The following is a 26291-nucleotide window of genomic DNA, read 5'->3' as shown; positions in this document are numbered from 1 at the left end:
AAGACGTATTGATGTGTACAAGAGCGACAATTTAAAAGACAAACGCATCCACATTAGAGTATCAATCAACATTTATTTATATAGCACTTTACAGCAATCTAAGTTGAACCAGCATCACAGCACTAAAAATGACAATAAAATGGCAATAAATTTTTTTAATAAAACATAATTCTAAATAAATAAATGAAAAATATAAATGGAAAAATATAATAAAATAATAAAATAGTAAAATAAAAGTCACTTGTAATTTTTTATGTGGACCGTTATGATACCCAAATCCGATCCGACCAAAAAATGTGGCATGTAATATGAACAGAGCCTTAGTCTTATCTGCTATTTTTATTTAGGGCAAATGTACAATGATAAAAATTTCCTTACATTGTTCCTGTACAAAATACACAAAGGATGGCAGTGAACACAAATATCGACTAATTTTATAAACGTTCCAAAACATTGAATAAAACACACTGAATGAAAAATGGATAAAAATTACAGCATGATGTTTAATAAATAAAAAGAGTCATCGCTTTGGTGTAAAAGGACTAAAATACTTCAGGACATGCTGGGGAAAAAAAATCAACTTTGCTTCCACAGTGTATGACAATGAGTCATTGATTATTTTCCTCTAGCAACACGTCTCAACATATTTTATTCCTTGTGAAATCCCGGCTACATCGATCAGGAGTCCTAGATCTGAGCTTAAACCACACAATCCAGTCAGAAGAGGAACAGCAGCCGTGGATCAGTAATCTTCTGCCTCAGTCACGAAGCACAGCTCTCATCGGCCAAACTCCCACCGAGCGATGTGCTCTGGACCTGGAAACACACACACACACACACACACACCAAGACGCACAAGAAAGTGCTTCAAAATGACAGAGTTTAGATTATTTTGAGTGTCCAGTTGCCACTGCTCGACAGATATGAGAGCAGATATTTGGAGCAGATATGAACATCATCATTTTGTTTTCTTTTAAAAGGAAACTCATATACTGTACATATAAGATATCATATAATAAAATATGACGATGCATCAGCGATGCTTTCTGAGCTGTCCTGTTTTTCACTTGAAAATAAACAGCATTATTAATTCTGCTTCATGCCAATATACACCCTAAAAAAAGTCGCATGCTCCAAGATTTCGCTGATCTCCTTTAGCTTTGATGACGATGTTCAGTGCGGTAGTGAATTCATGTGCCAAAATGATTCCTCATGCTCCCTGAATTGCTTTTTTTACAATCTGAATCCTGGAATATGCCTGTTCTATTAAGATGTGATACTCTGGTCATTCCGTGAATTCAGGTACATTTTATTGCCACATAACGTTGCTGAGTCTAGACCTACAGTAAACAACTGAAGCAACCCCAGATCATAACACTGTCGCCGGGAGGCTTGTACAGGGGACACTTCTTACCCTGACACGCCCATCACTCTGGAATAGGCTCAATTTGGACTCCTCAGTTCACATGACCTTTTCCATCACTTCAAAGTCCAACCTTTATGCTCCCCAGAAAATGTGGTGTTGTTTTTTTTTTAGATCAGTCTCACTAACAAGTGGGGTTCTTATGGTCGCACAACTGTTCAGTCCCAATCCTGTGAGTTCTCATCACATTATGTCTGTGGAAACGTTCTTATTTTCAATATTAAACATAGATCTGATTTCTACTGACAGTGTCTCAGTGATCTTCATTTATGATTGATTTCTGACCACATTTCTTTCACAAAGTTGATTGTACAGCACAGTCCTTACAGGTTTTAATAATGTGTTGGACAGCTTTTAAAACCAATTCCAGGAATTTCAAATCTGATTAATTGATTTCAGTACTTGATGCCAGCCTATAATTTGACCCTTCTTAAGTGGTGACCAGGCAGCGTATTTGCATTTAAAATCTGATTGCCTCTGCCAGACACACTTAAGGCTTGACTAACTGTAGATTTTTCAATGGGATAAATAAAATTTATTGTTCGTCCAAATAAACAGACACGTGGCTGCAAAATTCAATGAACAAAATCTCATTCCTATTATGCCCAAACCTCTAAATACACCAAAATGTTTCTAGTGAAACTATTTCATTCAGTTCAGCTTACATAAAGATTTACACACAAAAATTAGACTTAATGTGGGCATTGGGCATAGTCACTGGGGATGTTAATGATTAACCATAATTCAGTCATTTGCTGTTAAGAATTGAACCACTTAAAAATTACAGTGGCCGAGAAGTGCAAAACAAATTAACAAAACTGAAAACAAAATAACAAATCCAAAAACAAAAAAACAAATCCAAAAACAAAATAACGAATCCAAAAACAAAATAACAAAACCAAAAACAAAACAACAAATTAGTATTGGGTTTTGTTATTTTGTTTTGCGTATTGTTATTTTTTTTTTTTTATTATTATTTTTTTTTTTTTGTGTATTGGTATTTTGTTTTTAAATTTGTTATTTTGTTTTCATTTTGGTATTTTGTTTTTGAATTTGTTATGTTGTTTTGGGTTTTGTTATTTTGATTTTTAAATGTGTTATTTTGTTTTTTAGTTTTGTTCATTCGTTTTGCACTTTTCGGCCACCGTAAAAACGTCAAGTGATGTGCAAGATTTTTTGCGGCCTTATTTTTAAACTAGATGTGCCCGCGACTTCATTCGTGTGGAATTTAATTGCACACTCATAAGTGCGTTTTAAAAAATTTACAGCACCATCTGTAAAATTTTGGAATGAACTAATGATTTTTTCATGGTTGATTTTTTATGATAGAAGGTCATTTTCCGTTTAAATTTCAAAGTAGCATATCCTATCTTCCTTATGGGCCAACTGCAATTAAACAAAGCCTATATGTTACCACAAGCTCGGCTAAATGAAGATTCATTCAGTAGTTTTTACGTGATGTGCGTACAAACAAACAGACTGTTTCATTTCCCCAATTTGTTTCATTATATTCAGTCCAAGAGTGCATGCGCTGCTATGCATGTGTGTGCATGTGTGTAAGTCTGCATCCTTTAGCTGTGTTTTCTTTTTTCTCATCGCTCTACGCATCCCAGATGATCGTTTCCATCGCGTCGCATCTTCTAAGAGCTTTCAAACATGTTGTTAGATTGTCGCCGTGGCAACAATTACGGAATAAAGTCATCTTGATTAATCAATAAGCACTCCATGACACAAAGCAAAACAAAACAGATCGTGAAGAAAACAAGGTAAAAGCCTTTTTGGCACTAATAGTGTTGCTGAAAGATCCTCCACCCCTGGAGGTTATTCACACAATAGCGACGGCGGCGGTGAAGTGGCACTTATTGATCCCGAGCAAAACGCTTCATGACGAACGCCACAGACTCCAACAGAGGCTGCACGGTTATCACGCTAGAGCTGTTTGCACTCATAAACTGAATGACTCATAAAGGAGATGAAGCAGATGAGCAGCTTAAACACGGCACGTGTTTACACACTGGCTCTGGTTTTATGTTGGGTTTTTTTCTTTTCCGCTTCAGTACAGCTGAGTGTTAAAGAGCGTCTGGTGGGTTTGTACATCTCTGCTGCTCTAATACTAATGTAATACCTATTAAATATTGTCTGGTGTATGAAATAATTTAGATTAATCAAATTTATTAAAAACTGTTCTAATGAGAAAGAATGTCTTACGTGAATGTAAACAGAGCCTTTTATCTGTTGTGCAAAGATTCCTAAAAAATGTGTAACGATAATTATAATAATCAATACATTATTTTTAAATTACATTAGTACTTTATAAGTTAAAACTCAAAAAAGTGGAATATTAACTACTTACAATTATAATTTCCAACATTTTATTATAATGATTTTTTACATTGGCTGAACACCATACTAACAAAAATTGTCTCTTTTATTTACTATTTTAATTTATTTACTTTCATTTAATATATACTTTTTATTTATTAAGTGCATTATTATTATTATTATAATTATTAATATTCCTATTATTATTGAAATCTACTTGTCACAATTCCACATGACCGTGTTAAGTTCATATTTTGTTGCTTTTTCCTTTCATTATGGCCATTTAACTCTTTAACTAATGATAAAGAAATTAAATGTCATATAATTCAAATGTTTATGACCATCATATTTTGTGAATTTTTTGTGAATTATTTTTCACAAGCTTTTAAACTTCTTTTCCAAAAGCATGTCACAAAAAACACAACATTAATTATTGTTGTTATTATTTTTATTATTAATATTATTATTATTATTATTATTAATATAATAATAAACATCATCTTGATGTATTAATAAAAGCAAACTCCTCTGCTGCATGCTCAGATCTCTACATCATGTTGTTACTCACCGAACTGGCAGATGTATCTGTTGTGAGTTTTGCAGCGCTGATCGTTCCAGTTGAAGGCGCTGGACGCTTGCAACTCGACGCAATTCCCAAAGCTCGAGTCAGACAGAGAGAGAAGAGGGACACCTGATGGTCAAACCCAAACACTACAGCTGCTAAAGCTTCTACAGTCCTAATATTCAGCTTCATCCACATATTACAAACAACAAACATCATCATGTTGCATTTTTCTCACCCCTGGTTGTCTGGCTGTCCAAAAGCAAAACTGTTGAAGCTGGCGATTTCTCCTGTGTCCCAGCGGAATGAGTCTTTTAGTGGTTTATACGTCAGACCTGTTTTTATAAAGAACAACGAAAAGAAAAAAACACTTAATCAAAAAAGTGTATACAGCATGCACTGGTAATAGACAAGGACACACACACATATACTCCACACACACAGGGGGCCCAAAAATGTATACAAAGTCAACATGAAAAAAAATAAGCGCCTGTCTTCAGACGGGCACAAGACAGCATCAACGATGGTACGACTACTGACATCTTTAAAGGAAACATTTTGCTACACTACACACGTCAATTAGAGTTTTTTAATGGTGTATATAGCAACTTTTCAAGTGTGGATACATTTTTTGTTACAGTATCTATCTATCTATTTAAAAGTACCCTGTTTTTTTGTTTGTTTTTTACTTTTACAAAGTTTGTTATACATTTTTTATGACTTCATTATTAAGTCAGTACAAACAAACATTTCTGATTTCCAAGCATTAGCATTCCAGTAGAAAAATTCAATCTTACTGGAAAATGTCTGTAGGGCAGAAAAGAAAGCCGCATATTATGTAAAAGACCAGTTTTCAGGCAAATAAACAAAAAGAAAGCTTCTGGGAATTGCATGGATGAAAAAGTCCTCAGAAGGACTGTGGCAGGAGGAAAATCTAAGCAGCTATAATTGCTATAATTTTCTTATAAAACAGCACAAATTGTACCTGAAAATATATTTTAAGCAAAGGGTCGTCACACCAATTATTGACTTTGTTTTATTAATTACTGTTGACTTTTTTATAGTATTTGTTTAATGTAGAAACTTTTTTCAAAGACATCCTCACTCTACAGCAGGAATTTGCTGTACATGCTAGATATATAGATATACACTCACCTAAAGGATCATTAGGAACACCATACTAATACAGTGTTTGACCCCCTTTCGCCTTCAGAACTGCCTTAATTCTACGTGGCATTGATTCAACAAGGTGCTGAAAGCATTCTTTAGAAATTTTGGCCCATATCGATAGGATAGCATCTTGCAGTTGATGGAGATTTGTGGGATGCACATCCAGGGCACGAAGCTCCCGTTCCATCACATCCCAAAGATGCTCTATTGGGTTGAGATCTGGTGACTGTGGGGGCCATTTTAGTACAGTGAACTCATTGTCATGTTCAAGAAACCAATTTGAAATGCTTCGAGCTCTGTGACATGGTGCATTATCCTGCTGGAAGTAGCCATCAGAGGATGGGTACATGGTGGTCATAAAGGGATGGACATGGTCAGAAACAATGCTCAGGTAGCCCGTGGCATTTAAACCATGCCCAATTGGGGCCTAAAGTGTGCCAAGAAAACATCTCCCACACCATTACACCACCACCACCAGCCTGCACAGTGGTAACAAGGCATGATGGATCCATGTTCTCATTCTGTTTACGCCAAATTCTGACTCTACCATTTGAATGTCTCAACAGAAATCGAGACTCATCAGACCAGGCAACATCTTTCCAGTCTACAACTGTCCCATTTTGGTGAGCCGGTGGGGTCTCCTGCTGTTGTAGCCCATCCGCCTTGAGGTTGTGCGTCTTGTGGCTTCACAAATGCAAGGGGTTATTTCAGTCAAAGTTGCTCTTCTATCAGCTTGAATCAGTCAGCCCATTCTCCATACTCTAGCATCAACAAGGCATTTTCGCACACAGGACTGCCGCATACTGGATGTTTTTCCTTTTTCACACCATTCTTTGTAACCCTAGAAATGGTTGTGCGTGAAAATCCCAGTAACTGAGCAGAATATGAAATACTCAGACCGGCCCGTCAGACACCAACAACCATGCCACGCTCAAAATAACTAAAATCACCTTTCTTTCCCATTCTGACATTCAGTTGGGAGTTCAGGAGATTGTCTTGACCAGGACCACACCCCTAAATGCATTGAAGCAACTGCCATGTGATTGGTTGATTAGATAATTGCATTAATGAGAAATTGAACAGGTGTTCCTAATAATCCTTTAGGTGTGTGTATATATATATATATATATATATATATATATATATATATATATATATTGCATCTTTTCTATAATATTATAATTAATTGAGATGGAAAAAGCTGGCTGTTCACAGATAGCTGTATCTAACATTAATAAAATGTTAAGGCAAAAATGTGGTAGAAAAGATGTACAAGCAACAGAGATAACCGCATCCTTGAGAGGATTATAAAATGAAAGCTATTCAAGAATCTGTGGGAGATTCACAGGGAGTGGACTACAGCTGGGAGTCAGTGCTTCAAGAGCCACCATGCACAGACCAGGACATGGGCTACAACTGTCACATCTCTTGTGTCAAGCTATTCTTGAACCAGAGACAACTTCAATTGTGTCTTATCTGGCCTAAGGACAAAAAAGACTGAAGTGTTGCTCAGTGGGGCAAAGTCTTCTTTTCAGATAAATTAATTTTGCATTTTATTTGGAAATCAAGGTCCAGTATAAAGTTTGCAGTCAGTGGTGGTTTGGTGAACCATGTCATCTGCTGGTGTTGGTCCACTGTGTTTTATCAGGTCATTTAGAATAGCCTTCCAGACACTGTTCGGGGAGCAGACACGGTTTCCCAATTCAAAAGTAGGCTCAAGACGTATCTCTTTAATCTGGCATACGCGTAACTCAACCCATAACCTCATACTCCATTACACTTATCCTGAATGGCAACTACGCTAATTCTCTCCATCTTTTCTGTATTTTTCTACCCATCCTGAGACATCTGGAGATTGTGCCAGCTTCAGTAGACAAAGGCCAACCCTGCGAGGTTTCTAAAGCATCTTGAGAAGGACCTGCTCCAGCTAGATTCTGCTTTATGATGGCTGGAGCTACACATCCTGCTCCTGTGCTTCCAGTGATCTGACCCCATCTGCCCTCTGCACCTACTGCTGAACTGAATCTACACAACTTCTGATATATTGAACTTTCACCTGCACAACACACTTGATGTTATTTCTATCTGTTATCACCCAGATGAGGATGGGTTCCCTGTTGAGTCTGGTTCCTCTCAAGGTTTCTTCCTATTGCCATCTCAGGGAGTTTTTCCTTGCCACTGTCGCCGTCACCCTTGGCTTGCTCATCAGAGACATTTCATTCATCATTCATTCATTTAATTATTATCTAGACACATTTTTCTCACACATACACACTTCCAAATATTTTCTTTTCTTTTCTTTCTTAAAAAAAAAAAAAAAAAAAAAAATCTTTCATTTTTTTTCTTGTGAAGCTGCTTTGGGACAATGACCATTGTTGAAAGCGCTATATAAATAAAATTGAATTGAATTGAATTTATCAAGGTCAGCACAGCCGTCCACCGGGAAGGTTTTAGAGCACTCCATGCTTTCCTCTGCTAACCAGCTTTATGGAGATGCTGATTTAATTTTCCAGCAGGACTTGGTACCTGCCCACACTTCCAAAAGTACTAATGCCTGGTTTAAATGCCATGGTATCCCAGTGTTTAATTGGCCAGAAAACTCACCCAACCTAAACCTCATAAAAAGGTTGTAAAGAGGAAAATGAGAGACAGCAGACCCAACATCGCAGAAGAGCTGAAGGCCGCTATCAGAGCATAACACATCAGCAGTGCCACAGACTGTTCGCCTCCATTGATGCAGTAATTCATGCAAGTATTGAATGCTGTACATGTTCATACTTTTCAGTAGTCCATTCAGTATTTATTTTATTTTTATTTTTTATTGGTCTTAAGTAATATTCTAATTTTCTGAGATAGTGAATTTTGGGGTTTCCTTAGCTATACTGTAAGTCATAACCATTAAAATTAAAAGAAATAAACACTTGAAATGTATCAGTCTGTGAGTAATGAATCCATATAATAAGTTTCACTTTTTAATTGAATTGCTTTTTAATGATATTCTAATTCATTGAGATTTACATACTACTAAGGAACCCTGCAGAACTTCTTTGACTTTGGAGATACGCTCCACCCTAAAAAGCTATTCAGTTTTTTTTTAACATTCTTTTGTTTATCGCTCTAAAATAATCCTCCTATGTATGGTCTATTTAAAACTACAACTATTTTTTTTCTTTCAGAAACCGGTTCGAAGTTCTCACCTATCCAGAAGTTGCGCGTCTCAAAGTCAGGGTCCGTGACCTCGTTGGTGTTCTCCAACTGTCCGAGGTAAAAGGCCATGATATCCTGGACCTTCTGATTGAGAACTTGGGCCAAAATCCCTCCTCTTTCCTGCCATGAATAAACCCACAGCTAGAGCCAAGGCCTATTCACTGGGTCTGAGGTTGACTAATCCAACTGGTGGATGATGATGAGTTCTGCTTGTGTGAAATTGCTTCCTTACTTGACAGCGCAGCTTGGCCGTGTAGTACGTCTCGGCTTCAGAGGACACCATGAGACATTCACCGTCTATCTGCAGGTCACAGCTGTGATGGGGGAAACTCAGCTTCTCTAAAGAACATATAACCATACCAGGGACATGTTTAACAACTTGTTTAACATGTTTAACAAGGCAGTTGTTGGTGGTCATGACTGAGATTCAGCGAGTCAGTATTTGAGTCAGTAAATCCTTGGTTCGTGCCTGAGGTATACTGCTCTCTCATTAACACTATCAGCTGAGGCAATGAGACCAATGAGAGATTTCCAGTCTTTCAGTGAATGTAACAGTTGTCTGTGTTGAACTCGCTATATAAAAAAATGGTCTCAAAGTGTTTACTATTAGAATAAAAAAAATGACAGTGACAGAAATGACAAATTAAGTGCAGCTGAGCTCCTCACCCGCACACTCGGCACCTCCATAACCTATATCACAGACACAGGAGCACTCCTCCTCTTTATAGTGGCCGTGGACACACTGCACACTACAACGCACTGAAACACACACACACACATTACAGCCACATTAAATGTGTACAGATGGGAAGACGCAATAAGTTTAAAAGTAAGGTAAAGAAATAGAGAGAGAGAGGTGGAACTGAAAAGAACCGCTCCGACCCTGACAGAACCGGCCCGTGTATCCGCGTTTACACTGACACTGACATGACGAGACGTTCAGCTGTCCGTACTGTCCACAACTCATACGACATGGGTTTCGAGGGGTCTCTGAAACAATACGCACACACACACAAAGTAAAGAGAACTCCTTAAAAGGTTCCTCAGTTTGTTTATCTGACAGAACTTTAAAATATTGCTTAAACAACCTATAAAAGAAGGTTTCTATTTCAGACAAGGTTGCAAGTGGAACCTACTTTGAAAACTAAAATTGGTGACCTTTAAGTAACTGAAATAACTTTTTTTTTTTTTTTTTGGACTTTTTTGAAAATGTACCCTTTAAAAAGCATTTTTTTGTTTTGCTGTTTTTTTAATAAACATACATAGGGCTCAGGATTGTGCAGTATAGAGTGACATACAGTATCCTTTTTATCAGCACAACCTAGGCAATGTAATGAACTGAATTTTATACAATTTGAACCAACTATACAGTATCTGATATATCTGAAAACTTTAATACACAGTTTGATGTCGGAAGTCTCCCCGTTAACAAGGCTTCCATATAAGCACGTATTTGTTTCAAATCGTCATCAACCTATTCTGAGTTGCTCTCTGCAGGAACTTTTCCTGCTATAAAATTTGCTTCCAAATAGGACCTTTTTTTTTAAAGAGAAACACAGGGTTTCCTTTTCAGAGAAGGTTCTGCGTAGAACCTGTTTAGACAGCTAAAAAAATAATAACTTCAAAGAGCTCTTAAGTAATCTGTTGTTTTTATAGATTTTAAATAAAAAGTTATACTCATTTAATTTAGATGTTTAAGGTTTCTTAAGTTGTCTGTTTGGAGGAACTGTTTAAAATCCAGCATTATAATTTTACCATTAAAAATGTGTTTTCACATAGTACAGTAGTGAGCACTGTTAGAATGTTCTGCAGTTGTTTTTCTGGAAGAACCCTAGACAAAAGATATCTTTTAACGCTGTAAAAAAGTTGGGCTTCTGCAGGAATCTTAAGCTCAACCTTTATAATAATAATAATAATAATAATAATAATAATAATTTTAATTAATTAATGAAAATCAATAATTTATATATTCTTTATGTTCTTTAATTAGAGGCTCTTGGAAAACTGTTCAATGTTCCAAATAAACCTACTTTTGAAAAGCATTAACCAGCATTTTTAACAAAAAAAAAAATGCTTTGGTTTGTCAGTGTGGGGAAAAAAAAAAGTTTTATGGGATTTCTGAAAAACACACACACACACACACACTCAAAGCAGAGACACGACTGCCACTTAAAAGCACAGAACTCATTCATTAAAGCTAACCTGGCTTTGAAATAAGTGAAGAGCTTATCTATTGTATCCTGTTTAAATTTCATTAAGTGAAATTACCATCGCATAAAACTCTACTTAGTCCTGCCAACATGTTCACCCATGACGCCCTTATCTCCAAATGAATAAAGAGCTAACAAAGAGGCAGTGTTCATACTCAGATACACTTTGGCTACACCTAGAAATAATGAAACACTCCTTTTAAAGACATAAACTTCTATCATGGCAGTTAAACACAGCTTATCAGATAAGAGGCTCATTAGTGTTCCGGTCATGACGACATGTCAGAATTTGTAAATCAAAGTGGTCCGGTTTCCCATGGTTCTACTTCAATTTTAATTAAATGCTAATCAAAGAAGACTTTAAAGCCCATGTAAAGCCCATGTCAACATGTTTCTGTTACCATTAGCTTCTTATGACTAGCTACAGGTTTGTGTGTGGAACACCTGCTGCCCTAGCTACTGTACATCCTCACAGCTTTTTTTTTTAAGGTCATGTATAAGTGAAACAAACTGCATCTAAATAGCATTTTGTATAAACCATTTAAACAAAAGTGATTAGCATAGTCGGCAGCACGGTGGCTAAATGGTTAGCACTCACATTCGAAACCAGAAGCGCTAATATTACTGCTTTTGCACTGTTGCTGTATGATGCTATGCTAACTGGTGTTGCTTTCTAGCTAGTATTGAACAGGACATGGGAATTAATTAAACAACCACAAAACTTTTTCAACTTAATATTTACATTGCTCTAGAGATGCTAGTATCAATCATTCAATGATAGCATCTGATTCGCCCACAGTTTTTGTGTCTTTGCAGCATTTTTACAATATTTAAATTATAGTTCATGATATAGGTTATATTTTGTTCATAATTATACTTAAGAACAAACATGATGTGTAATTATTTACCCCATCACTGACGCTTCATTTCAGTGAAAGAGATTAAGTAGCACAGTGCTAAATAAAAAAGAAAAAAAAATAGCATTTCCATTAAATTTCCCTGTAAATTTGCTGAAATCTGATCATTTTATTTTTTGCACCTTTGGGCCAATCTAGATTGATATGCAAATTAGAGAGTACCAACATGGTTTATGCAGAACCTTAGCTGAAGTAACATTTTGGATGCTAATGTGGTTTGGATGGTTAATCACTGAGGATAAAAATCATTCGTGACAAATTATTGCAAACAGCTTTTGTACTGGGTGTTAGCCAGCAAGTTCGCTATTTGGGACGGCAGCAGGACATGGCGGTGTTTCTAAACAGCACATTATGCATATTTATAGACTGTAGAATTCTTAATTAGGGGTACAGGATTAACAATGCTTTAAGGTCGTTTAAAGTGGTTTCTTGGGCATTAAACTGAGTATTATTTTGCTAAAAGTTTTTTATTAAGGTTTACGCATTCAAGAATACTTTAAGTAAAAAAAAAATAATTGTCATGTTTACAGAGGCTTTAAAGTAAACTGACCTACATTAGACTTAACACAGACATTTAAGGTGGACTGGTCTACAGTGTTTCTCACCACACAATCCTCCAACGTGGTCCCAGAGCCGCAAGCATCCTGACATAGAGGCCGTGCAGAGTGAGCAGTACACTCCTGATTTATACGGAATCACTTCCCGACCGTTCACCTTCCAGTTTCCCCTGCACACACACACAGAGAGCAAACCGAACCTAACCACGGTTAATGTAACCTTAATGTTACGTTTGAATAAAAAATCAGTGCTACACTACAAATATGCCCCTGTGTATAACATTAACCAAATACTGTAATAACACACACAGGCCTGATTGATAAGAGATCCTCATAGAAATTATAAAATACACTACCGATCAAAAGTTTGGACACACCGTCTAATTTCATTGTCTTTCCTGATTTTTATTTCTTCCTACATTCTAAAACAATTCAAAAGGCATTTAAAAATATTCAAGAATCTCCCGTTTTATATAATCTGATTTTGTCTTTTTTACTTCTGCTCTGTAAATCCTCTATAACGGCTCTAATCTGAGGTGCTGTTTGTTAATTGGTGATTTCTAAGATTGGTAACTCTAAATAAACTTCTCCTCTGAAGCAGAGGTCAGTTTTGGTCTTGCTTTCCTGGGGAGGTCTTCCACTTGACAACACTGTTCCAGAGGAGCTGACAACAATATCAAATATGGTATATTACGATGCGTAAAATAATTATTGTCTTACCCGGGAAAGTACGCACACACAAACATGTCCAGGTGTTTGACTCCAGCTCTGCAGAGGTGCAATGCGCAGCCCACCTGACTGGACGTGGCCCAAACCAGCTGAAGAAAACATAGTAGAGTATATTGTTGAGTATGTTGCAGTCAGAAGTTTACATACACTCATCATGAACGAAGCTGGACTTGCAATGAATCTTTCAATTATTTTAGGATTTCAGACATCAACACAGGGTCAAATTATACATACAGGGTCATAAGTATATACACCATAGCAAAAATGTGCTTGAATATCGCTTCACCTTACGTAGATGCTTGTGCTATCCATCATATTTGACCACTGTTTATAAATTGTTTTTTATTGTTTAATTAGTTTTCTGGCATGGGCCAGACTTTTAAGCATGTTTAACAAATTTATAATAGGGATGAGTCTCCAAAAATTATAGTTAGCTGGCTTTATTCATTCCACCACCAGCATCAATGTGTCTTTGGGTTTTTTCTCCGGTCTGAACACTCAATTTTATCCAAGTTTCAACCATCTAGCTGATGATTTACGGTTCTGCTGAAGAATTCTGACGTAGTCCTCATTCACCTTCATTTTTTACCCCCTTTAGAGAATGACACCACCACCACCACAACGCTTAACACCTGGTACAGTGTTCTTGGGGTTAAATGCTTCACTTTTACACTTCCAAACATACCTCTGGTCAAAACCTTCCTCCACAAAGCTTTTTCTTTGTCCATGTGCTCAGCTGCAAACTTTAGATTGAAGATGTGTATTTTGGAGCAGGGCCTTCTTTGTTGGATGGCAGTCCATAGTGATGTAACCAACCATTTGTCTTGACTGTAGACAAAGACACTGGCTCCTGGTGGTTCCTGACCATGTGAACTAATTTCCTCTCAGCTGAAGCTTGAGACCTTGGCAAAGTCTGTTCCTACTGTCAAACAAATCCATTTTACTTTATATTGCACAGAGAAGCTGCCAGTTGGAGCCAATCATCTCTGGAGACCCAGGGCTCAGCAAATTAAAAGGGAGGTAGCTCAGTGGATGAGGTGTAGGACTACGAATTGGAAGGTACCAGGTTCAAACTACGGCACAACCAAGTTCCTGCTGTTGGCCCTCAACTGTTCAGATTTCTGGACTTTCAGAACCAATTAATTATTAATCTAAGTGGTTGTTCTGTATGTATATACAGTATTGTACCTGTCTATATATAAAGTCAAACATCTCCAAATCATACCTGTGTGTAATGCTTGCAGGTGTGGTTGCTTTTGCACTCTCCAGTTTGATAGATGTAGTGATGCCCTTCCTGAAACCATGAGTTGATGATGTCAGTGTAGGAGGCCACACCATGAGGAGACTGATGTATGTTCCAGCCGATGTGCTCGGTGTCCACTTCTGATCCTGGAGTGTTATTTTCACAGGATGCAGCCCTTATCTGAGCCTGTGCAGCCAGGGTGTCGCTCCACTCCTAAAAAATAAGGAATCAAACGCAATGCCTACACTACAGGTTTAAACAGGTTTAAAAAAAAGTCCAATTACTTGAAGGAATTCAGGCAGATTATGACCCAAATATTGGCTTGTTTCTTTAACAACATGGTGAGGAGCCTAAAGAGAGTGAACTGACCCATGGCACCACAGGTAAGGTGCCATGTTATGACTTTCTTCGCAAAAAAGCAGGAACGTTTTTGTTATACTAACTGCCTTCACTCATTTCCTGACGCCTTTGTTTCATTCCAGGAGTAAAATCATGGCATATCTGTCTCAGGGGAATCCGTTTGACCCAGGTTCTTCCTCCACCTCCTGAATTTGAGTAGAGTGTGTGTGTGTGAGTGTGCGTGCGTGTGTGTGTGTGTGCGGTCAGCAGTACGCCATGCTTGGCTGGTGACACCGTATTCCCATGGACACGGCTGTCACCACTGCGAAATCTAGCGTGAAATCAAAGTAGGGGGGCCACTTTCCACAGATGTGGTTTCACAGCAGCCTCCTGAAGCTCGGGTCCCATTTCAGAGATACAGCCTAAGAAGGAGAGGAAGCGCAGAGAGGCAGAGAACACGGTCAGCACTCGGCTCGTTGGCACAAATCAGCAGCCGGAGTCATTCGAGCCGTCCTCTTCCTGTTCCCACCCACACTACAGACAGGGACGAAACTCCCGACAGGCCATCAGCGGCTCTGCTTTAACCGCGCTACCATACGCTAGCTGTCTTCTCTTATCTCTCCACACATGCTGTCTCTATGTGAGGCTCAAAGATGCTGCCAACTTTCTGTCACTCCCCCGCCTCGTCTCCTGAGGGAGGGAGAGCCCCTTATGGAGTGACAGGGTGCATTTAGATTCGCTCACAGCGGGGGACTGCAAACGCTTGAACGCTGAAAAGAACAACAATCGTCTTCTTTACACTCAAAGAAAAAAAAATTCAAACAGCTGAAAGCTGAATCGGAGAGATTTCTTCGAGAATGATTTTGGATGTGTATGCAGGGTAGATAGCCATTATTTCTCTAAAGAATATAAATATGGCTGAGTGCAAAAATTTGCACCCCTTGGGACAAAATAGCAGATGGATTTGGAGACATTTGTGCTGTGTTTCTCAGACATTCCTCTATACCCAAAAAGTAACAAAAGTATACTGTATACGTACAAGCTGAGAATATATAAACCTGTTTATATAAATGTGTTAGTTTTAACACTGTCATTTGTACGTACAGTAACAATTTACACAGGGGCTAGTACGCTATAATCATCGAGATGTTTATATAACATTTCGAGAAAGAGACTGGAGTATCGGTGCTTTAAAAGGTCTTTCTAAGTAACATGACAAGCTGCAGATTGTTTTGCATCATTAACTTCAATAGAATGAAAAACAGCTTGTTTGTACTGTAGCTGCTATAATGCAACAGATTAGTACTGTAATGTAACATTGACTCACTCGTCTTCTATACCACTTTATCCTGTATTCAGGGTCGCGAGGACCTGGAGTCTATCCGAGGAGGCTTAGGGCATGAGGCAGGGTACACCCTGGACAGGGTGCCAATCCATCGCAGGGCACACACACACACACACACACTCATGCAAACTCCATGCACACAGAGACAGCAATTGAGCCTGGCCAGGAATCGAACCTGGACCCTGGAGGTGCAAGGCGACAGTGCTAACCACTGCACCACCACTACACTTGTTAAAAATAGCAAGTAAAAAAGTATAATTATTATTTTAGCACTGGTTTATTTCCTATAAAAATCACAAATTATACAAACAAAACAAATGTTAATACAAAGGGCGTTCAAGTCATACCGGAAATTTTGATTGTGCAAAATAACAGAACACAGTCCATTCTCTTTATTTCTTTACACAAACCCCTGACACACTAATGCACTTATCCCAGTGTTTCACTAGTGCTTGGACACCATCAAGGTAGAACGTTTTCTCAGTACACCGGAGTCCTGATCAGACTGTCTGCTTCACATTTAAAATGTTGGCCTCCCAGGAACTCCTTATGTAGCAATAATTCCCATGTTGTCTCAATCTCCATGTCAAAATGTTGTACTAAAGCTAACAGTCTCATCACCATACTACGCTTTTCTGTGCTTATTTCACCAGAAGGCTTTCATTCACCAGAAATGTCATCACATGTCCCGGTTTGACTTGAACACCCCTCATGTATACAGTACTGAGTGAAAGTTTTGAGCCACCCCTTATTTCTTCTTATTAAAATAAATGTAGATTGATTTAATGAAACGAGAACAAATCTTTTACTGCAACAGGCCGCAAACTGCCTAAAGATACAACTCGATGGTATCAGGGGTAGCTCAGTGTTTAAGGCATTGGACTACTGATCAGAAGGTCCCAGGTTCAAACTCCATCACCGCCAAGTTGCCACTGTTGGGACCTTGAACAAGGCCCTTATTGCGTGAAAAATAAGAAAATATAAATCACTCTGGATAAGGGTGTCTGCCAAACATAAAAAAAATTGTTGTTTTATAAAACAGCCTTATTTCCCCTCTCGTCTGCTCCAACCACTCAACACTCAACATTTAGCATCAGCAGTATACTACTGTAATCACCTCCTCACCTGATCATCTGCCATCATCTGCACCTGTTTCTCACTGGTTCATTCCTTAAATTAGATACTTTTTAAACTTAAATGATTCATTGTTCACTGTGTGGCTTACCAATGCCAACGCTTATGAAAAACTGCAAATGCTTGAGTGTTTGTGACCTATTAAACAGAAATAAAGTCAACGCTGGCCATGACCATACCCAAAACAGGTGCAACTCTTTTTTCAGCATATTCCAATATCTTAAAACCATCTAAAAACTCTTTGCATATCAATTGTGTAACTTTTGGAGTCTCTGGCGTAATATTGTTTGGTTTGTTTCTTCTGACATCTCTATTGTAAGCCTGTCTGACGTCATACACCACCGTCACATGTAAGAAAATTGACTGTTATTTTGTGAAAAGATGTACTTATGTTACAATTAAAATATCTTTTTGGAATCCCAGCAAGAATCCATGGGGAGTAAAAACTTTTGCAAATCTACAGAATATCAAATGCGCTGTTATGTTAAACACAATTTCCACTCAATCCAAATAAAACCACAGTCACTGGAGGAAAAGAAACGAGCACAATTTGAGACATTTTATGAAATTAAGAAATCTTATCTCCTTCTGAAAGCAGAGCTTAGAGTTTTCAGTGTAAGCCTCTAATCTCTACTACAGCCACAGACAATCAGGCTGCGCTTAAGGATTTCTGTGCAAATATTGTCGAATGATAATTGCAAAGCCTCTTCAGCCCAAAGCTTTTTTCAAATTTATCACTAAAGCACTTTAATATCCCTTTTTAGCTTCACGGGAACTCTGCTGTGAGCCGCTAAGCAAATTATCTCAAATGCGAGAGTCTGGAATACGAAATGCAGATCGATGATGACGTCACACTGTCACCTCATTATACTCAGGCCTTGATGAGGTTTAGAATATTAATAATTATGCCTAAGTACGGGATAAATAATGTATACCATACAAACCCGAAAAAGACCTAAATGTTAATATGAGGGATGTTCAAGTTAAACCGGGACTTTTAATTGTGCAGAATAATAGAACACAGTTAAGAAAGTTTTTAAATAATTTTTTATTACAGAAAGTATTATTTCTCTATATTATCCCAACAAGTGCTCACCTGTACACACTAATGCACTTACCCCAGTGTTTCACTAGTGCTTGGACATCGTCATGGTATAAAGTTTTCTCAGGACGCCGGAGCCACGATCGGACATCCAGGCTTTCCGTGTCAAGACGTTCCTTGTTGTGTACAGGTGAGCACTTTAAATTTAACCAACTAATCAATCCAGTGCACTAGTGACAATAACGTATTGTTTACATTTTATATACATTATAAACATAACCAGTTAAAAGTTTAGAGGGGTCCAATTTATGCATAATCTCCTTTGAACAGTTTATATTGAGATGTGTCTGCTACTTATGCTCTGTAAAGCCTTCATAACAAACGAATCTAAGGTGCTGTTAATTGGTGATTTCTCTAAATGAAGCAGCACGGTGACTTAATGGTTAGTACTGTTGCCTTACACCTCCAGGGTCTGGGTTCGATTCCTGGCCAGGTTCGATTCCTGCCTCTGTGTGCATGGAGTTTGCATGTTCTCCCCGTGCTTGGTGGGTTTCCTCTGGGTACTCTGGTTTTGTCCCAAAGACATGCATATTATATCATGGTGCTTGTTGGGTTCTGCAAATGATCATGACAATACTGATCTTGTAAGAACTATTAGCTGACTTTCGTGTCTTAAAATAACAACTGACTGTTGTCTTTGTTGTTACGTAGTTACCTAATGCCAAGTGTTGTTCTAGAATGTAAAAAATAAATCAAAAAACAAAAATCATTGAATCAGAAGGTGCGTCCCTAAATGATCAGTGCTTGAGGTAGGGTACCTCCTGAATCGGGTACAAACACACACTCACTAGGGGCAATTTGCAAATGTCAATCATGATACCCTGCATGTCTTTGGACTGTGGAATTCAAGCCCTGCCCCAACCCCGGAGGTGTGATTCGCTCCTTAAAAAGACAAAGATTTTTCCTTGTCACATTGAAATCCATGACGTTTTTTTCTTGCGTGCCTCCCAGGCTGACACAATAAAGTTCTTAACATCCCTCAGAGCCTTTATGAAAAATGTTCACTTGAGAAAGAAAACAACCAAGATGGCAGCATTGTTTAAAATCTTCTCACACGATTACATGGAGGGTTAGGAGGGTAAAAACAAAGTCAGTGAATGTGAAGTCAGACTTATACAGTGGCTTGTGTTTGTTTAACCCCGTAAGCCTGTAGCCACAAGACGAAACGGCGTGCGCGGACATCGGGATTAACGCCCTGACCCGCACTCACGCAGCAGCTGTCTTGGTGTTCGCGACAGGCTTGTGTCAAAGGGACGTGTGTGTATCGCTGTTTCAACATCGCATATCCTTCAGAGAAAGAGGACGTCTGATCGGATTAAGTGCGATTTCGAAACGAGAATAGACTCCAGCTGGGGCGGGAGTCACATTCCGCATGGCTGATAGGTGTTTGGGGGAACTTAGGAGGAACTGTGGGAAATTTCTATACTATAAGCAGTCAAGGTCAGTGGTGTCAATAGAAGAGAGTTGTTTTACAAAGCACATCCTATTCTCAAACTCTGGAAGGTGGGGGCACTTCAACAACAAGCATGCTGGGGGTTCCTTCTTCTTCTGGCATGTTCCATTAATGAAGAGCTCTGGCACCAGTCCAAAAATGGGAGCATGGAGCAGAAGGGAGATCCTGGGAAAGCATGGCGAGAAATATGTACATACCTCTGTCTGAGCTGGATGTTCACGTCAGTTATTTTATGACTTGATCTTAATAATAGAGGACCGATAAGGAAATTAGGAGAGATTTAAACACTTCTAACACATCAATAACGTGTCGACATATCATACATGTCCATGTGATACATGTCCATAACCCACATGAAGAATTTGAGTGACCAAACCAAATTCTTTTTCAATGAATGCACTTCATACAAAAAGAAAAGAAAAGTCCTACACCGTTCATTCAGTGGTACCCTTGAGTTCTTTTCTGACATTAAGAGCAGGATTAAGACTGCGCATAACCTACCATTTTCTGCATGTTCGCCGCCATGGGCTCGACTCGGGTGCGCAGTCGATTGTGTTGTGTAACGATCTGAAAACGCTCCTTCGGCCCAAATCCTAGAAAGAAAAGCAAAGTACTACAATTACCCCTACTGCACAACTAGATCGGATCTCCATGGCAACCAAGTGCAAGTGTGAGGTCGAGGGCAAGCTGAGGGGTCAAATAGTTTGCGCAGATGATGACAGGTTGATAAAAACAAAAGAAGGAGGCTACTAGTGCACAAGTTTTAATTGGAAATACAACACTACACTAGTTATACTGTTCTTTTTTCTCCACTCAGTGCATTGCATTATACATCAGGAAAAGAAAAACAGGTTATATTAATATTCATACATTATTGTTTCCGTAATAAGAATGCATTCCTGTACAGGGATTTAATTTAAGTATTATGTTAAGCAAAATAAGAAAGAAGAAATCTACTGTTTGTATGGAAGGAGTCTCCAGTGTCAGCAAGTTTTTAGCACAGAGTTTTTTCTGCTTTCCCAATATGACAAAATCACCTTTTTGCTGTTTTATTAACTTTAAAAGAGATTGAATAAAAGTAAAAAGGGCCAGTAAAGCTGCTATTTATTAACGTGGTTCACAAATGTTCTACAAAAAAAAAAAAAAACTAAAAGCAAAGTCATTGATTATTAAAATGCTGGGGTATAAGAGGAATAAAACTGCTATAGGAAAAGATTTGACTTTATCACACCATGACATTGTTGAGTATTTTTTTTTACTAATATTCCTTAATTATTATATACTAAATATTAAGGAAGAAATACTGCACTCTACATGCTGCAGGTAGAGAGGATTCTTTTTTTCACAACCCAAGACATTTAATTCAGAAAAGAAGACTAAGTAACTAAGTCACTAAATGTAAATGTAAATAAACCAATGAAACAAAATATTTCATTACAATCAAACTATGTATGACCATGTTAGCTATATAAGTATGCATGTTGAAGTTGATGCATTTTTCAGTACAGTTTTATACACAGGGAATACAAAAGCTAATTAGTAATCAACAATGTTAATTTGCAGCATCTCAGAAAACCAAAGTGAGTCATGAATTGCAAGTACTGTAAATATACAGTAAATTATTAAAGTATTGAAGTAAGTAATAAATATACCTGTTTCTAAATAAACTTGCATACAGAAAACCTAAAAAATCTGAAAGTATAAAGGAGCTGTGATTCATTTTTTATGATTCAAGGTCTGAAAAAAATATAAATCTGTACATTTCTATTAATATTGGTGCTGTATAGCTGTGCATCAAAGAGAATGGCAGATTAGATTGTTATTTAATTTTTAATATGTAAAGCATGTACTTTAAACAGCCAGAAGGTATGATCTAAAATCTCATTACAGATGCTTTACCATTATGATTATTATTATTTTAAAGTAGTGACATGATTAGTGATATGAATAGTCACATGAATGGTCTCAGGATGCTTTACTGTTGGCATGACACAGGAATAGTTTTTTTCTTCTGACAATATTTTTTTCTGATGCCCCATAATCCAAGGGGACTCGTCAGAGAAAATGACTTTACTCCTGTTCTCAGAAGTCCAATCCCTGTATCTTTTGCAGAACTTCAGACTGTCAATGATGCTTTTCCTGAAGAAAAGTAACATCTTTGCTCCTCTTCTTCAAAATATATGAAGGTGAGCACTACCATCAGTCTTGTGTCCCGCCAACAGTAAAGCATCCTGAGACCATTCATGTGTGGCGTTGCTTCTCAGCCAAGGGAGTGGGCTCACTCCCAATTTTGCCTAAGAACAAAGCCATGTATAAAGAACATCCTCCGAGTGCAAAGTTTTCATCATCCAAGAACAGTTTTGTTACGAAAAACGCCTTTTCTAGCATGATGGAGCTCCTCGCCATGAGGCAAAAGTGATAACTAAGTGGATCGAAAAAACGAAACTTTCTGGATCTTGAAAAACCCACAAATTCTGACAAGCTTTTTAAAGTGTTGATCCTTTTAAAAAGAAGTATCAACACTGCAAATACTGACTTTTTGCATAAACTTAATGTAATTGTCAATAAAAGCCTTTGACACTTGTAATTGAAATGCTTGTAAACACACTGAAAACCCTGAAGCAGAAGACTTTGTGATAATTAACATTTGTGTCAGTCTCAAAACTTTTTTTAAGTTTAAGACCTGTTTATCCTTCACATGAGAACATCATTTTTCAGAAGTTTTTTTTTGTTTGTTTGTTTAAAGAGAAAGCATAACTTCATGAGTTATTGAAAATGATCCTAATTAATTGATTAAAATGAATGCAGGTGATGCAGTCGCTCTCGCGCGTGCTGCAGCTCGAGACGACTCACGCAGGCGCGTGCGACTTACCGCTCTCAGGTGAGTCGGCTCGTGCGTTAAGCGTCCGGCTCGCGCAGGTGTTCAGGACTGAACATATAAGTATGAGGAGCGTAACGCGTCTCTGCGGGTGTCTCCCGTCTCTCATGGCTGTAAAAAGTTTCCAAGTTACCAAGTAGACTGTATAAAGAGTGAGGATCTGTATTATTTACCCCTAACTCTCTCTCTCTCTCTCTCTCAGCCCACTGCTCTCTCGCGCTCCAGCTTCGTTCTCCCCCCTCATGACGTCACATTAATACTCTAGTTAGCGTGCACACTCTCGTGATAAACATGGACCTCACAACAGTACTGACAGAATGACTGTACAATTTACATCTTTAATGAAAGAAAACTCCTAGAATTTGGTGCACAAGTTTAAATTTATTTTAGGTTTTCTAAAAATGTAATATACAGCTCACCTACAGTTAGGATAAATTCCCTTAGCAAGCATTAACTTTAATAAATATTTTACAGTAAGTAGCCATCGTCAAGCTTCTAGTAAAATTCTGAATTCTGACAAACAAAACCACACAAATTCTGACAAGCATTGATTATACTACAGTATCTGTCCTATATTTGACCGCTCTTCAGGGCAGAATTTGCAGCAAATAAGCAGTTCAATTAAAAATTTTAAGCAGTCCTCAAATTTTCACTAGGGTTGAGGCTCCGAAAGCTTAGAGGTAACCGGCAATATCCTGTAGGATATCAACCATCTAGCTAATTATCAGGTGGTATCAAAAAGTTTCGAGATTAGTGCACCACTGATCAGGTCGCTTTTTTGCTGTACGTTCTCCCCCTTAGACGCCTGACAGTCTCTCTCGATGCACAATGCCTGGAATGCTCTTCCACTGTGAGGTCTGTTGCTTCATCTCAGGGTCGTACCCATACACCCAACTTTCGTCACCGGTAATGATCCTCGACATGAAGGACGGGTCATGCATGCATGACGAGCTTGGCAGAAACACGGCGCATGTTCAAATCAGACATTAGGATTGCCTGTTCCGTATGACAGACCGACCATGACAGCAATGTTGTGGATTGTTCTCTGACGATGCACAAGTTTCAGAATGGTTTTGACATTTTGGGGGGTTTAGCTCATTGTCTTCCTTATCTCTCATCATCTTCCAGTGATGTTTTTCTTCTCTTAAAGCGCGCATGCCACTAAAAACATCTCATTAGATGACTCATTGCAACATTGACATAAACTTAAAGAATCAGTTTCAGGCAGATTTTCACGATCACTTTGTTCTAACTCGTTGTCTATGATGCTGCAAACTTAAGTTGAGCTTAAATATCAATTTTAGATATTTAGCAGGAGCAACCTCCCATTGAGTCCATGAAGATGTGAAATGTATTGTAAGTTTTCATTGGTACAGTATATTTTGGTATTGGCATGTATTGTTCATAAAAAAGTAATCAAACCCATATGTGATATATATTTCTAGATGTTTTGTCACCAATTGTATTTAGGCATTCGGCAGAGGCTCTTTTTCAAATATTTTGGCAGACGCTTTTACCCAGATATTTTAATTTAATTACTTTATATTAAATATAAGTAGTGAAAAAGTAAAAAATCTACAAAAAATGTAAATTATAAATATGTATATTAATACTATGTATATAAGTGTTAGCAAATTGTTTTGTAATTTAGGGTTTTGTTTCAAAGAATATGTCATTAAAATCAAAATTATTCAATAGTTTCAAATTTGTCATGGCAATTCCGCAATTCAAGAATAATATTTGTATAACTAGTGCTACTACAATGTCTCAGTCAAAATGTTTTTTTTTTTTTTTGTTATAGGAATTATTTAATCTTTTATATTATTGTTTTATTCAGTAACCATTAAGATGAATACACATGGGTTCAAGAATAATAATGGAAAATACCTATAGGATTAAAATGTTAGCGGTGGTGGGACTATCAGTTTTTTAGTTGCTTAAATATCTAATTGCATCATGACATTTCTCTTAAACTTAAAAGACTGTAAGCAAGAAGGTTCTGGACTGATGACAAAAATATCCTTGGATAGACAACAAATCCAAGTCAACAAGAGCAAGTGGCTCTGACTGACTGAGCATCTGCATGAAACATTCCAGTAGAGGCAAAGAGGCTCTCTTTCTGAAATCGTCCCACAAAGATGTTCCCTGAAAGCTGACCATAGCTTTGTTACAGAAATAAAGGCTTTAAAAGTAATCCAACATGCTCATTTACAGTACGTCATTCAGATTCAGGGGATTATGATTTGTTTTATCAAACACAAGCCTGGATTCTCATGGCTTAAAGTAAAAAAGGAAGTTCTTTAGTAGAGATTCCTACTAACCTCTCAGGTTCAAACATGTTCCCATCACCTCTGGTATTTTCGGCATGAGTTGATCTTTGCACTTGACATCAGACGAGGGTGCTTATCAGTAGTTGTGCTATTTAATAATATTTAAGATCTGATCGTGAACATAAATGTCATGACAATATCAGGCTGTCAGTGATTTACTTTAAATTGGTCTTAAGAGAATAAAACCCCAGAATTTGTTGCACAAATTTTAATTTTGCCACCTTGTTGTTTTATTTATTTACATAAGGCGAACTAGAAAGCTAACTACAGTAGCTTCTACTGTAACACAAGACTGATTCCCGAATCCCTCAGTAACCCCTAATCAAGCGTGCTTACTTGGTGTGTGGGATTGTACACCCTACACAGGACACTAGCTTTCCATTTAACAATATTTGGGATTCAACCCCAGAACCCAGAAGTTAATGGAGGTGATATTGTATACTTAAGCGGAATAAGTGGAAATATAAAGAAGAATGTACAGTATATGTGATTTACAGGACTGTCCACCTCCATGTCTTATTCTCATTTTAGATTCATACAGTACTCACTAACTGTCGGTCGCCAGCTCCGCCAGTCGCAGTATTTAAGTCCACCAGCCGCTAAAGGATACTGTACATGTGGGCGGAGCAAAATAACTGGTTGAATAAACAAACAAAACTGTTGATAATAAATGGTGTTCTTGAAACTATTATATAAAAGCAATATCAACCTCAAGGTCGTGCTGTTGTACTGAATATCAGCACGGCTGTAATGCCTCTGGCAGTCAGGTTTCGCCCTAATGCCTTCAAATGCATCACAGCTGTGCTGATATTCATCACAACAGCACTTCCTCTCATGTCTTATTGCTTAATTACTATACTGTAACATGCAAGCCGCATGCTATTACAAAATGAAATGGCTCCCTATGCACTGCTTGGCAGCCATCATACTTGTGTATTTCATTTGGGTGCCTACTCCACTGACATTTACTAAATATAATATGTGTTTTTCTTGTAACATTTGTTCATATATCTGTGTTTACAACATAATTTCAGTAAACTTCTTTTTTCCTGAGACGCCTCGAGGAAGGGAAAGATCTCCCTGCAGAGGGCAGAGTGTTTCTACCCTGGTGCGAGACCCACTCAGGAATGATGTGATGCTCTCGGGTAAAGTGACTCATGTGAATGTAGACATAGCAAGGAGGCTGGGATCTCCATTCACATCTTATTCAAAACAACATGTTTTAGGTTGTATAATCAGTGTTTAAAGTTTAACTATGACACATTCTTAATGACACATTAATTTTTGTTGTAGTCATAATAGTCAGTAATTAAAAGAGGTTCAAAACCTCAAAAAATCTTTACATACAGTATTAAGCAACATGTCCAGGT

At 37.8% G+C, this 26291-nt stretch overlaps 1 protein-coding gene across 1 annotated transcript; it reads right to left on the bottom strand.

Annotated features, from left to right (window-relative positions):
- Window positions 1–243: 243 nt before the first annotated feature.
- Window positions 244–22700, bottom strand: LOC128527997 (C-type lectin domain family 18 member A-like). Its single transcript, XM_053500702.1, has 12 exons — window positions 22586–22700; window positions 20215–20306; window positions 14323–14553; window positions 13089–13186; window positions 12417–12538; window positions 9567–9674; window positions 9351–9443; window positions 8917–9023; window positions 8675–8804; window positions 4546–4642; window positions 4314–4405; window positions 244–816 (listed from the first exon to the last, which is right to left on the bottom strand). Exons 1-12 carry the CDS (start codon window positions 22698–22700, stop codon window positions 779–781), a joined length of 1323 nt encoding a protein of 440 aa, XP_053356677.1. The 3' UTR covers window positions 244–778.
- Between the last annotated feature and the right edge of the window lie 3591 nt (window positions 22701–26291).

Source organism: Clarias gariepinus, chromosome 7 (genome assembly GCF_024256425.1).
Source record: "Clarias gariepinus isolate MV-2021 ecotype Netherlands chromosome 7, CGAR_prim_01v2, whole genome shotgun sequence".
NCBI lineage: Eukaryota > Metazoa > Chordata > Actinopteri > Siluriformes > Clariidae > Clarias > Clarias gariepinus.
Note: the sequence above shows the minus strand (reverse complement) of the source record. Positions and strands in the feature narration are given on the sequence as shown.